The 15,053-nt window shown below is 31.1% G+C and overlaps 1 protein-coding gene across 2 annotated transcripts; it reads right to left on the bottom strand.

Annotated features, from left to right (window-relative positions):
* Nucleotides 1-9,067: 9,067 nt before the first annotated feature.
* On the bottom strand, nucleotides 9,068-14,663 carry LOC146953511 (protein indeterminate-domain 4, chloroplastic-like). Of its 2 annotated transcripts, none has more exons than XM_085710431.1 (4): nucleotides 14,198-14,663; nucleotides 13,437-13,833; nucleotides 10,594-11,450; nucleotides 9,068-9,408 (listed from the first exon to the last, which is right to left on the bottom strand). In XM_085710431.1, exons 1-3 carry the CDS (start codon nucleotides 14,346-14,348, stop codon nucleotides 10,643-10,645), a joined length of 1,356 nt encoding a protein of 451 aa, XP_085566557.1. In that variant the 5' UTR covers nucleotides 14,349-14,663; the 3' UTR covers nucleotides 9,068-9,408; nucleotides 10,594-10,642. The 2 variants fall into 2 exon arrangements, with proteins under 2 accessions (XP_085566557.1, XP_085566553.1); XM_085710427.1 differs by having other exon boundaries at nucleotides 9,068-9,405.
* Nucleotides 14,664-15,053: the final 390 nt, after the last annotated feature.

Genomic DNA, 15,053 nt, shown 5'->3' with positions numbered 1-15,053 from the left:
TAAAGGTAATTGGTCCTAATTCAAAACCACATTTAAGCAACAAAGAAACTAAAGAATAAGCATTTTTAACCTCATTGACAGAACAACATCAATTCATGAAAACATGTAAAGTGTGAGAATCGAATAACCTCCTATGTAACAGAAACTTCTGACCAATCTTTAGTGCTGACTTGAAATTGTGATTCTTGACAAGTGAATGAAGTATATGATTGAAGTCATTAGGAGGTGGAATTGGACGCCTGTTTAGTAGATTCATCACCTTTGTCTCTGCCTCCAAGTATGCAGGAGAAGGAGCAGTAGTATGACTTGAAATGTTGTCAAAATTACAAATTGTGACAGGCCTGAGCCTTGGAATCGAGGAGAAACATCAAATAATAATTTTAGATTGACCCATTTTCCGTTTAGTTTTTGTAAGAAGATGAAGAAATCAATGCTACTACTATCTAGGGTTGGGTTCATAATCCATTTATATAGTACTTTCTTTTTTTGTTTTTGTTTTCCTTTTCCATTTTTATCTTTTATTATTATTTAAATCATCAATTTTTTGTTTATTCTTATTAAAATAAAAACAATCCACATCAATGTTGCACACTATAATTTTTATTTTAGATAAAGTCTAATTTTTTTACTTCTAGTATTATTTTTCATTAGGTTGTACCTAATGTTCAAAATAGCTATTTCTGTTATCTGGCCTGACAAAGTCAATAATAATTGTTGTTGACAGAAATTCTTTTTGTATACAACTTATAAGGTCAACATCATGAACGTAAACAAACGAAAAAGGGATGGTGGCGTTTGTGTTGGTGTAAGTACACTTAAATTAATTAGAAGTTTAATGTGTATGTAGTTGTTTGTATTTTTATGTATTTTAATGAATGATTATTGTTAATTTTTTAACTACAAATAAAGACTCAAATGCCCCATACCTCTATGTTGGTAGATATTAACCAAAAGTTGTCCGACGCACAAAGGGGTAGAATTATGAAAACTCTGTTCCGATATTTGATGGACATGAAGACTTATATAATAATGAATGATAATTTATTGAGAGAAATATTGCATAGATGTGATGCAAGTAGCTTAGGATTTAGAGTAGGAGTTAGGACAGTAGCCTTTAAACACCTAGATGTTTGTTTAGCTCTAGGTTTGTCTATTGTAGGAGACCTTTTGTCGGAATTGATCGATAGAGATAGTCATTGTAGAAACTTGTTTGACGTGAACGAAATTATTAATGTTAAAAGTGTACATTCAAAGCTAATGATCCTTCAAGATGGGAAGAACATAGAAGATTTTTGTAGAGTTTACATCCTCTTTTCCTTGTGTCTTTTATATTTTCCAAAAACACGCATGGATGTTAATATTAACAAAGTTTTTGATAAGCTTGTTGATGATGTAGACGCTCTTAACACATATAATTGGAGTGTTGCTGTTTACGACAATTTGATTGATAATCTTAGTAGTGCGGTGTCAAAATATCATCAACAAAAGAATGATAATGTTGTACACATTTCTGGCTGCTCAGCCATATTGCAGGTATTGAAAATTTAATCCCTTATGTTGTTTGTTGGATTATGTTTGATATATATGTGTGTGTGTATTTGTATGTGTGTGTGTATATATATATATATATATATATATATATATATGGTTGTTTTATTTATTTATTTATACCTACAGTTATGCTCAATTGTTGTTTATGTTAATTTGAATTTTCATTTGAATAGATATGGGTTGTTGAACATTTAAGCCTATGTAGCGGACAAAATAAGTGTTTTTCATGCATTAACAATTGGACTAAAGTGAATGGAGGACATGTTAGAATGTCGAACATTTTTCAAATGAGCCGGTTAGTAATTGCCTTTAATATATTAACTCGGTGTTGAGGTTTTATAGTTTAAGTTTTCACTGATAATTATGTTAAATTTATCTATTGTGATTTGTTGCTTGAGAAATTGATCCTAACAGAAGAAGACATGGAAAACGAAGTACTTGTTCAAGTCGTTAACCATTTTGAAGTTGGTTTTAGAGATGATGCATACTCTTTATTTGATGTGCAAGCTTATTTGGCAGAACATCAAAAGTTGATGGATGAATAGAAAGATTTTCTTAATCAGGTTTCAACACTTCACGATTAAAAGTAAACAATGTTCAAAGTAGGGAAAATATTTCAAAACCAAGTGGTGGGGGAGTTCGAAGTGGTTCAAAATATGTAGGAAATAGATGTTGTAAGATGAATGCGGTTAATGATAGGGTGAAAAGTGAGGCGGGAAAAGAAGAAGAAAATGATAACTCCATGAATAAGATGAAGTTGGATGGTAAAGATGTGGATGAAAAGGGAGAAAAATGGATGTAAATTTAAAACATTTGTACCAGTTCTGCACACATCAAAAGGTAAAGGATGAGTAAGTCTATAGTTTTTTAATGTAATTTAAATACTTTTAATAATGTCGAGGTTTTTGAAATAAAGTTTTGACATAATTGATTAACACTTTTTCGTCTTTTTTAGTGTGTTATGTCAGATGGATGAAATGCGTGTTGTTGGAGAATTTTTTAGATACATGAAGGCGAGGAGATAGGTCGACTCAAGGGTTTGTATTTTCGTTAACCTTTATTGTTTTAAATTAGATTTTAGGATTTATATTTGTTAACCATTACTATGTTTGATTTATGTAATGCCTTAGGTTATGGATCTTGCTACTAGGACTATGATGTATGATCAAGTTCGGAAAAATGATTGTGTGAAGCGTGTAATTTTAAGCAATTTTTTTTTCAGTAAGAAAATTTATCTAGCATAAAGTCAAACAACATAAAAGTATATTAAATTTTTATTATCGCATGCATAACATATATTGCAATTGTAGTGGAAGGTTGTTAATGAGTTAGAGTCACATCCCTAAGGACGTAAAATCAAATGGATTGAGCGACAAATTCAAAAATATATGTCAAGTTGGACCAACACAATGCGACTTGGTAAGTGTACATCTTAACCTTAAGTAGTCACTAAGTGCAACAAAGTTGCTTTATGCAATGTACTTAAGTAATTTTTATCATATAATGTAGATATTTGCACCAACATGTTTTGAGAATCATTGGACATGTTGCGTCCTAGACCATAGGAAGAAGAAAATGTTTTTGTTGGCTAAATAAATTGGTGAACTTGTTGGTATTTGTCCGTCTTTTTCCTAAAATCTCATTATTTTTAAACGGAAAACATACGTTGACAGTTTCAGGGAAAATAAAAATATTTTACAAATCACAATTAAAACAAGGAACTCAATTTTTTTACCAAAAAAAAAAATACACAACAAGGAACCCAATTTTTATTTGATATGATTAATTTTCTATATTAATAACAATAGGGTTAATTTTTTTTTTTATTTCTAATAACTAATGAAATTAATTAATAAAAAGTTTTAAGTTAAATACTTCTTCAATACAACTCACATACGTGTATAGCTTCACCAACACTATTGCCGTTTAATTCACACGAAACCAAAAAAATTCACCGTAAATAGTAAATTGTAATCCCGTTTAGGCTTTTCTACAGTGATCACGTATGCTACAATGGATGATGATCCTCCCATTTCAATCAATCGTCCTTGATGGCGGTGTTGGTCATGTTGGTGATGCAGATTCCCGACCCATTGAAGCAACATAGGCTGTCGCAATAGATGATTCCACACATACTATTGGCATGTCTTTTAAATCAGCTGAGGATTGTAAGTCAATTTATCGTCAATATGCTATCAAACTAGGGTTTGTGATTAAAACTAGAAACTCTAAGAAAGGGTCAGATGGGATGTTAAGATATTTCGTTCTAACATGCGAGAGAAGGTCACCACAAATCAAACATACCATTAATTATGAGGACGAATCCAAGGAAAAGAGTTACTTGCTCAGCTAAGATATCAATGGGTTTAAAGGAAGGTGCATGGAATATTTTGTCGTTCATACCTGATCATAGTCATGAGATAAGTCTAGGTAAATCACGGTTGTTTGCTGGGAATAAGAAGATTTATATGCATGCATAATGAAAAATATTTGATAAATGATGAGGCAGGGGTAAGGGTGAACAAGAGTTACTGTTCCATTGTATGTGATACCGATGGTTACGAGAATCTAACATTTGTGGAGAAAGATGTAAGAAACCTTATGGCTAAAGCAATACGTCATCTCGGGAAGGAGGGAGACAGATAGGTACTTTTAAATTACTTTTCTAGAATGAGGGAATGCAACAAACACTTTTTATATGAGATTGACTTAGACAAGGACTTTCATGTGCAGAATATTTTATGGGCTGATGCACATAGTAGGTTTGCCTGAGAGTACTTTGGTGATGTTGTCACGTTCGAAACCACATACTTGACAAAAAGATATGACATGCCATTTGCTCATTTTGTTGGTGTAAATCTTCACGGGCAATCCATTATACTAGGTTGCGGTCTTTTATCAGCAGAAGATACTAGGTCCTTTACTTAGTTGTTCGAAACATGGCTTCGTTGTATGTATTTGAGGGCTCCCATGGGAATTGTAACTGATCAATGGAAAGCAATGCAGAATGCAATCGAGGTTGTGTTTCCTAATACTAGGCATAGGTGGTGTCTATGGCATATAATGAGGAAAATTGCTGAAAAATTGAAAGGATACGTAGAATACGAAGGAATAAAAAATGCTATGAAAAATTGTGTCTATGATTCCCTGTTGGTTAATGATTTTGTTATTGGGTGGACAACATTCATTGAAAAATATGATTTGGGTGAAATTTTTTAGTTGAACACCATTTTTAAAGAGAGGGAAAGATGGGTACCATTTTTAAAGAGCGGGAAAGATGGGTACCATTAAAGATGGGTGAAATTTTTTAGTCGAACACCATTTTTAAAGACCCGGAATGTCAACAACACAAAGGAGTGAAAGTATGAATGCTTTTTTCGACGGTTACATTAATGGTGCAACTTCTCTTTGTGAATTTATAAAGCAATACAACAATGCACTACAAGACAAGGCTGAAAAGGAATACGAGGAAGATTTTCGGTCTTTAAGCACAATCATTCCAAGCGGGTCAAATTCCATAATCAAGAGACAATTTCAAGTATATAACACTCATGCAAAGTATATGGAGGTACAAGCTGAATTTCGTAGGAAATGCAATTCTTATTGCGAATGTGTGGCAATAACAATTTTGTGGGAAATACCACTAAAATTTAACAATCAATTTCTTGAATCTAACAATTTCATATAAAAATGGTTAATTAAATAAACAGATTGAGAAACTTAAATAAACAAATCAAAACATGTGTTTGTTTAAACAATAACATCCGTAATCAACACCAAATAATTAGGAAAAATGTGAATCTACCCAAATTCATTCAACAGAACCTTCTTTCTCGATAATAAAATATAAAACTCAAAAAATTCAATTGAACCCTAACTCAATCTCTTTTACAATAACCATGTAAGTAAAATTCAAATAAAACCCAGCCTCTTTTACAATCTCATCTCACCCATTGAAAGGCAAAAAAAAAAAAAAAACTCACCTTCAATTTAACACCGATTGAGAGAAAAATGGATAGATTTAAGTCAGGACACAACGATGACAGAAGCAAAGTGGGAGGAGATCGACAAACGGTGGCGACTACGGCTAAAATGGCGAAGGAAATCGTCTTGCCAGTGAGGTATGGGAAAAAAATCATAATGGGGTGGTAGAAAGAGAGATAGAGTTGGGACTGAATGGAAAAGAGAGAGAAACGGGAAAAGATTTTTTTTCCTTTTTCGTATGACTTTGCAAAGAAAAAAAATTATTATTAAAAATGACACACAATGGTGGTATGGGAGTGGTACTGCCACCTAGGGTGATCAGTGTATAAGAGCTCTTATTTTAGTTGACTTGGTGTGGAGCACTCAGGGTATGACCTCATCCAACAACTTGAAATTATGAGAATAATTTTAAGACGTGTAAGTTTGGGTCACTCCCACTTATTGTGATAGGTTTCAGTTTCATTCCTCTTTGGAGCTCTTATTTTATATTCTCTTTAAAAAATTAAAATTAAATAGTCCTATTTGAGACTAATTATGTTGTAAGATAGATTAAGTATAATTGTCATATACTCATATAATTATATGACTATTATACTTAATCTACAATAGTATAATTATATGAGAATATGTCTATTTTACACAATATATATATATATAGGGATGACAATTGGATTCAAGCTCAATGGACAACTTCAGAAAATACCTACGACAGACAGGTAAATACCCGCATTGTTTGGACTGAGTCTGGACTTGAGTAAATGCCAGCAAATTTGAACGGGTGTGGCCACGGGTACATGCACTCTAGTGCCCAACCCACCCCCACACACGCACATTATATATATACTATAACTATAATTTTATGCAATACTAATATTAGTTAATTAAGCATAAGTCTTTGATATTTATTGTAATATCGTTGTTGAGCACTGTTTCTCAACTTATGATCTTCTTGTGCACTCATGGTTATGTTTCTGTCATCATTCCTTTTGATGTTTTATGAATTTCTCATTACAAAGTCCTTTTTGATCTGCTTCTAATGTTTGGGATTTCAATCCCATGTATCCTTCGACCAACACTTTTAATCTAACTGATTATCAACCTTAAGTATAATTGATCTTGGTTATATTCTTCAAAAAGTTTTGATCCTAACTTCTGACCTGCCTATTTGATCTTCTGATAAGTAACTTGTGCCTATTTGATATTCTGATAGACAATTTAAAATAATGTTGAAGTCTATTATGAAGTTCTTTAAATTGAAAAAAAAAAATTGTTCGTAAGATTGAGATGGATAAAATTATGATCTCACATTCCTTGGTCAATCTTGTCTTCAATTTTTGCAGTGTCCATTAGACGTCTCATATCTCATTCTCAAGTTCTTCTGGTAAATCTGAAGTCCTTCTAAACATTTGATAATGTTAAGATTCATGTTTCTTAGATATTTTTGCATTTGTAATATACTGTTATAAAGAACATTCAACAAAATTTGTTAGAATTTAACATGGATCGTAATCATATTATCTCTTCAATTCATATAAATTTGTTGTCGTTAAAACATCAACTTAAGAAGGAATTTGAAATTTATCTCAACACCACTATCAACCATACTAGTCAATTCTTTGCTATTTTTAGTGTATAAGTTTTGGTATAACTCTCCCAAAAGCGTTAGACGCCGCTTTATCCAATACGTTCTTAACCTCTTTATATTTTTCTAATACGTTCTTATATTAGTGGTTCCGAGCACGGTCGAGGTGGACGACTGTCCAATGTATAAATGGATGTTAACTGTTTTATTTATACACACATATATTATTTATAAATATTTAGAGCGACACTGAGTTTTTTATAAAAGTATCTGTTAATATTTGTAAATAAAAAAAAGTATTGGTAATACAAATTTTTGTACTTAAAAGTGTATCACTATAAAAAAAAAATTCCCACCCTTTTTTTTCTAGATTCCCTTCTACCAAATAAAGGGATATTTATTCTCAGCATTAGACTCCAGGAATGTTTTCTTAAGCAGGAAAACAAACGCCCTTTAAGACTTATCATATTTCTTCTCCACACGTTGAAATTGTAAAGCAACCTTCTAAGTACTTGTTTGGTTGCACGTTACAACCTCTATAACACATGTTTGATATATAAAAACGTGATCTGTCCTTAAAATATATGTTTGGCTTCAACAAAATATAATTGATTCTAAGGCTTGGAATTGATTTAGCTTGAAGCTAGTATTCCTAGCTTCTGGGGTTAGTAGAATCAATTCTACTACTTTGTTGGGAAAATATTATATATTACTAACGAAAAGACTTTTCGCTATTTTTATTGCGCTAACGTTTGAAAATTATGAATGATATTTTTATTTTATTTTATGGAATTTTGATTTTGATTAAAACCAAAAATATAAATGATTGTTACTTTCAAGTTATAACAAACCAAACTAATTATGACTATCTATTTCAATGACACCAATAATATAACAAAAAATATATTCTAAATTCCTTTTTTTTAATGACACCAACAACAATCTTTATTATAGAAAAGGTTGTTTAAGGGTATAATTGGGATAATAAAAAAGTAAATATAAATATACTCATCTAGTTTGTTACACTTTTTAAATGATAAAGGAAAAAAAAATCAGATATATATATATATATATATATATATATATATATTCATATCGTGTTTGTTACATTTTGTTTAATATTTAAATTTATTCTTATCTATTTGTTACATGAGTTATTTGCATTGAAAATTGAGGCAATTTTGGAAAGAAAAAAGTCAGCCCAAAAGAGCTGAAAGGAGTTGTTTTCTTTATATATAGTATAGATTCTAGATCCTTTTTATTTGCATAAATACTACAATGTGTAATATTTCATCAGTTGATTTACGAGATTTAAGATCATATTTAGTTAAGTTGTGATATTTTTTGTTATTTATTGTCTTTTTATTGTTAAAGTGCGGGCAATGAACGTGGATACATGCTCTTAGGGTACGTGGATGGAGGTATGAGTTCGGGTACGAGAATTTTTTATAAACGCATGTATGGGGATGAACACTATAATACAGTGTCTGAAGAGTACCCATTGTCATCCCTAATTATATGACTATTTTACTCATAGATATTGAGTAAAAATTAATATATTGAATAAAATGTAATTGAATAGGCCCGACTGAAATATGAGGTTAGTTTCGAAGTAACTTGGTTATATAATTTTTGTAAAAATTTTTAAAGCTAAAAAATAAAATAATAAATAAAATTTCTAATAAATTAGGTTTAAACCTAAATATTGCAAAGACTGCAAATCTCTAGACTCAGCCCTGATTTTCAATAATGACATTACTCAAGTGATTAGCATTTAAACAACCAATGAATTAAACTTTCAAAATGATCTTCCAATCAAATTTGGTGATAATTCATTTCTTCACTTTCTTCATCTCTAAATATCAATTTTTGTAGGTATAAGAATTTCAAACTGACTTGTGCAGCTGCTAAAAAATGTACCATATAAGCTAGGAAAAGAGTACATACATATGATGATAATATTTCTATATATAATATAAATTATAATACAATTAAGCGCTGTGACTTGTACTCCAATTTACATTACATATTAAAACATCTTACAAGAAAATCTATTAAGTTACACCACGAAAATTTCAAAGAAATTGGTTTGAAATCTAATACCAATTTTCATGTACTTCCAACTTCCATTTTTTTTTTCTTTTCTTATGCTTATATAGTTATAATAATATATACATAGTTAAGCTCCAATATATTATATATATGATTCCGCAATGCTGCTCCCGAAAACCAAATTAGATGGACTTGCATGAGTTTTTTTTTCCTTCTTGTGCAACAAAATGGACATCCTGCTAAAAGCCAAACATGAAAAATTGTAAGTCTTGTTTCATATTTTAATCTATACTATTTCATATTCTTTTTTGACGAAAAAAACTATATTTCATAATAGTGATCACTATTAATTATTGCTAAGCTAAATAAATGAGAATTAAAAGTTGAAAATGACACATATGAAAGAGACACAAAAAAAGCATCTGAGTTGATAAGGGCAGAGACATGTTTGGCCATACCCCACCAATCAAGTAGAAGGACACTCGTGACTCTGCCAACCCTAAAACTAAAATATATCCAAAAATGATACTCGTACCAAATAAAAAGGAAAAGACAATGGAAGAAACAAAGTTCTGCACTACGTCGCTGTCTCCCTCCATGCAAGATAACATGTGTGTCAGGGTCACAATATTATGACACCTTTTTATTTTCAAAACAAAAAATACAATAGCTGGAACTGTAGTCATGGGTTGGTTTGAAAACACACTAATTTTTCAAATTTTTATAACTATATTTTTTCATTACATCACGGGTAGAAAATATACTACTGCTTATTTGTTAAAATTCTAACATAGGTTATAAAATTATGTGTTGGAATGAATGGCCTTTTGATATTGAATTAATCTTACCAATTCAATAAAATAAGTGCATTTGATGAATCCATAATTATAGTGGATAAAATAAGAAAATTCGAAATTTTAAAAGAGTATATATGTTAGGTTCTGTATTTCTAAAATTTCTCACATAATTAATCTGCCCTGAAATATATTTTTTTTTTTTGACAAAAAAAATCCAAAATTACAAAAAATAATTTTATAAAAATATCCTTTATAAATGTATTTGTTTTTTTTTTAAAAAAATAGTGTATTTTTAACAAAAATAAAAAGTTAGAGCTAATAATACTTACTCCCTCCGGTCACTATTATAAGCAAATTTTTACTTTTTAGATTCATTCAATAAATGATGTATGTGGTCTATATTGTAGACCACATACATCATTTATTGAATGAACCTAAAAAGTCAAAATTTGTTTATAATAGTGACCGGAGGGAGTACATACACAAAATAGTATAAAAACATTGATATGTAAAATAGACACATTTACCAATGAAATCTTACTTTAATCATCACAGTATGAAAAGGTAATCATCACATATAGATAATTTCTTTAAGAAAAAAGAAAAATCAGTGATATTTGAATGTACCTTTTGTTTTTTCTATCAAACACTGCATGTCCAACAAAGATTCACACACTCACTCAAAGTTCCCTCCACCACCAATATTTCCATTATTCTCTGCTTCCAAGTTGAAATTACGTTGACTTCTTTGACCAACTCCTCCATTCATGTTTCTCATAACTATTTGACCAACTCCAAGAAAATCTCTAGTGAGTCCATCACCACCACCATTAACCTTTGTTGCTGCAGAGGAAGAAACATGACCAAAGCTTCTTAGTATTGAAGAAGAAGTATTGTTGGTGGTGGTGGTGCTTGAAGTTGCACCCATTTGAGAAGCTTTTTGAAGCAAAGCTGTTGCTGACATGTGAGGAGAGATAGGGCTTGCGCTTGTTTGGCTATTATGATCAAACATCATAGAATTTTCAGAGAAGAAATCATTTGACCCTTCATTGTTGAAATTTTCAGAAAACATGTTGTTGTTGTTGAGTTCGGACAATGATATTAATCCTTGGAATGGTTGTGGTTGTGATTGATCATGATGGTAGTTTTGGTTTTGTTGTGTGATGAAATTAAATGGAGGGGTTTGAAGAGTTTGTTGTGGGGGTGGGGATAGAATATTGTTAAATTGTGAAGTTCTTGTGTTGCCAAAACGCAAGATTTCACTAGTTTGGTTGCTGTCGTTTTGGCCATGGATGGAAGAGATATGTTGTTGAGGAATTTGAGATAAGGCTAAGGACATGTTGTTATTGTTGTTGTTACTAATATTTCGAAATAGTTGGGAGTTATTAATGGAAGTGTTGGTGATTAGGTTTGGTTGTGGTTGTCTTGAAGTTTCTTGAGCTAGTGCATCACAAAAGGCCCTATGTGTGATGAAACTGTCTCTTCTGCAGTAACAAATTAATAATAGTTATTTTAGATAGATTAGCTAAAGTAAGTAACAAACTCCTACCTTCATTTTTCAAGCATTGTTTGTATTTTTGTTACACATGATAAACTTAAGAGTGATGCTAAACATCACGATAAAAATGCCAGCGAAAGCATCCCGAAAGGCCAAGTGTAGTGGTAACAAAAAAAAAAAAGGGGACCCCACCACCCACACAATGCAGTTACAAAAATTAAGGAGTTTTTTTTTGTTGAGCCCATCGAGATGTTTCGTGAAACATCCTTTCGCTGTATACAACATTTTTGTAAACTTAATTCATTTAATTAGATATCAAATGATCGATCAATTAACATTGGTATATCATGATAAGTATTGCGGCAAGTATATAGAAATAACATCGGCGCCATTTTTTTTAATGGCAAAAAAACCGAGTAGAATGGGTAATCGTACAAAATACAATGTTAAAATGAAGATCGTCAGGGCAATTTGATTCAAAATTGTTGAATGAGGATCAAATAATTCAAATTTCGGGTCATATTTAAAATACAATTTATCAAGCTTAATGAAGAAACCACTCAATCATCACCCAACAATTCTAACTAAAGGTGAACATGTGGTATTGTGAGGATGGACAATTTTGGTAAGGTACTTTCTTTGAGTAATTTAGAAGGCATCAAAATTGTAAAGAGAATCTATCCGTGTGTAAGTAATGTCATGTTGTGTACTATTTTGTTTGTATAGTTGTGATAACACAACGTGTAGGTATAGCTCAGCTACTCCATCAATTCAATTAAAAATGTACCAAAAGAGGAAAAGGAAATAGTACAAACAAGGAATAGAGGGGAAAAGAAAAGATAGGGTTTGTTAGACCCTGACGTTATCACAAAATAAGAAGCACCTACAAAGGAGCACGTTACTGAAATGAAACTGAAGACACTTTGCCAACTCACTAGAGAACAATGTGGATCAATTTATAGTCCTCGGATTTTCATACCGACAACAAATTAGTTCCTCTGATATAATGAATTAGAGACTAATTTGACCCAAAAATAAAAATGTTAATGATTAATTTGGGTTTATGTTATGCGAGGACTGAATTATGCCGTGAGAAAATTATGAAGAACTAAATTAGATCTTCATTCTTATTTCAAATCTTAATAATATATATTATAATGGAATGATATATAATGAATTTTTCACTTAACAAATTTAATACTACTAATAATTTCTTAATTCATGGAATTTAGTCAAGAAAGTCCTATGCATAACATCATGAATATGGATCAAACTAGGGTGTTTCCAAGGTAAAATGATAGAAATGTTGAGTTTATTTTTTCAACTATATTTTTTGCCAAAAAAATAAATAATAATTTTATCTTTTGTTTAGGGTGCTATTTCCTCCGTGTGTTTTTATTTTTTTTTATTTTCAAAGATTATTCACGTGGGGGGTGTTTAATTGCTTTCATTTCACTTGGTCACCCTACAAAATATGAGGGCAAGATGACAAAGGAAAGCTTACGAGAGAAAGAGAAACACATAATCTTAATCAAAATATGGAAGCAAACCAAACTCAATAGAAAATGAAAAGCATCTTAGGCCTTTTCCACCCTATGGGCACCAAAATTCTAATAAGCCCTATTCCAAATGACCAAATGAACTAAACCAAATCAAACAATCATTCCTTTTTTTGCTTCAAATATAAAAATTTCATCTCCTTTCCATGGTCTTAAAAATTGTTTCGCAGTTATAATCGAAATTTGGATGCTCTACAACAGTTGCACGGTTATGTAAAACTGCAATTTCAACCATATCAATCACATTTTCTGGTAGTATATATAAATATTTGCAGCGCGAAATATTGCAACCACAATCGTAATTTAAAACCATGCTATCAACTATACATAAAATTTCATTAACAAAAATCCATAGCGAAAGAACTCGCAATAGAAAAATTGGAACGGATTAATTACGTATAAGTTGTTATTACCTGGAGAAGAGAGTACCACAGTCACATCTATACTCCTTAGTACCACAAGTCTTAGAATGAGCTTTCCAATCAGATTGAACAGCATATTTCTTAGAACACTTTTCACACTTCCATTTTTTCTCACCATGCTTTCTAAAATAGTGTTTCTTAATTCCAGTGAGATCACCAAGTGCCCTTGAAGGGTCATGGTGAACACATGTTGGTTCTGGACACAAATAAACCTTTCTCTTTGGCTCTTTGTTACTCTTTTGCTTTAGCTTCCAAGGCAAATTGTGTCCTCTTCTATGTAGTTGTAAATTTTGCTCCCTTTGGAACCCTTTTTGGCACACTTCACATACAAATCTGTTTGTTGCCATTAGGCTCTTGGGAGACAGTGCTATCACTTCTGCATCTGGATCTGTTTTCATTGAAAAAAGCCAAACAAAAAATATTAGAAAACAAATAATCATAACAAGTATAACAAAATAATTAATAATTTAATTAAATTGACAAAACCTAATAAAGACACAGCTCTTCAATTTATAATATTTAATTTAACAATCATAAAATTATACATGTATCAAAATTAGGGTTAAGACATAAAAAATAACAAAATTAAAATAAAATATTATTTATAAGGTGGTCAAACACAAAACAAAATATTATTTGTATTTGTAAGACATGAAACCAAAAAAAAAAGTATATATAAAATATTGTTTGGAAATTAAATGATACTAGATGAGTTAAATTAAATATTTTAGATAAAATTTGAAGAAACTTGCTTGGTTTTCCAGGTTGGTTTCTCCTTTTCTTCTGAGTTGGTGCAGTTGGAGTTGTTGATGATGAAGGTGTTGATGAATTCTGTTGATTCATCTGATTCTGATCCTCTTCTGTGATTGTAAAGAAAGATGCAGCTGAAAATGATGCTGCCATATCAATATTGGAAAATCAAGAAGCTGAAGTAGAGAGATGAGTTAAGAGGGTCAAACAAAAATGAAAATCAATTCTCCATGACTATGCTTGATATGAATTTTTCTCTCAAGTTGGGTTTATTTTAAATGAAAAATTTCTGAGGTAGATTCATTATGAATCTTTTGATTGATTTGGTGTCATGCATATACACCAACACATATTATACACACATGCACCATTTCACTTGGACCTTTTTTTTCTCACTCTTTATTAATATTCTCTGCCTTTTTTTCCTCTTTTAAAAACTTTTTTCCAGATTTTGTTGAATGCTTTTGTAAGAATTAAATTTTACAAATTGAAATTTTAATGAGAGAAAGAGAGAGGGTGTATGGCCTACGGTTTTGTGGACCCAAACTTTTGTCATGTAACGACATATAGGATGTGTGTAAGCAGGAAGAAACAGCTATAGCTATATACAACACTCTCTCTCTTTCACTTTCTCTATCTTGTTCGCATATTCTGACTCACTCCCAGACAAACTTTCACGTACCACCCTGCCCCACTTAAACCTTACAAAAATTGTTTAAGGAAGTAAGAAAAAAGTGATGATTTTTTTTATTTCTCCTGTTCTATCCGACGATAATGAGATCAGTCGAAAGGTAAGAAAAGTCTGGTTAATACTTGAATGTTGATGAGAATGAGATCTGTCTAGTTGTAAGAAAAGTT

The sequence above is a fragment of the Medicago sativa genome, chromosome 1 (assembly GCF_051527215.1).
Source record: "Medicago sativa cultivar Bolivia chromosome 1, Bolivia_mono, whole genome shotgun sequence".
Classification (NCBI taxonomy): domain Eukaryota; kingdom Viridiplantae; phylum Streptophyta; class Magnoliopsida; order Fabales; family Fabaceae; genus Medicago; species Medicago sativa.
The sequence above is the reverse complement of the archived record's forward strand: the minus strand, read 5'-3'. Positions and strand labels throughout refer to the sequence as shown.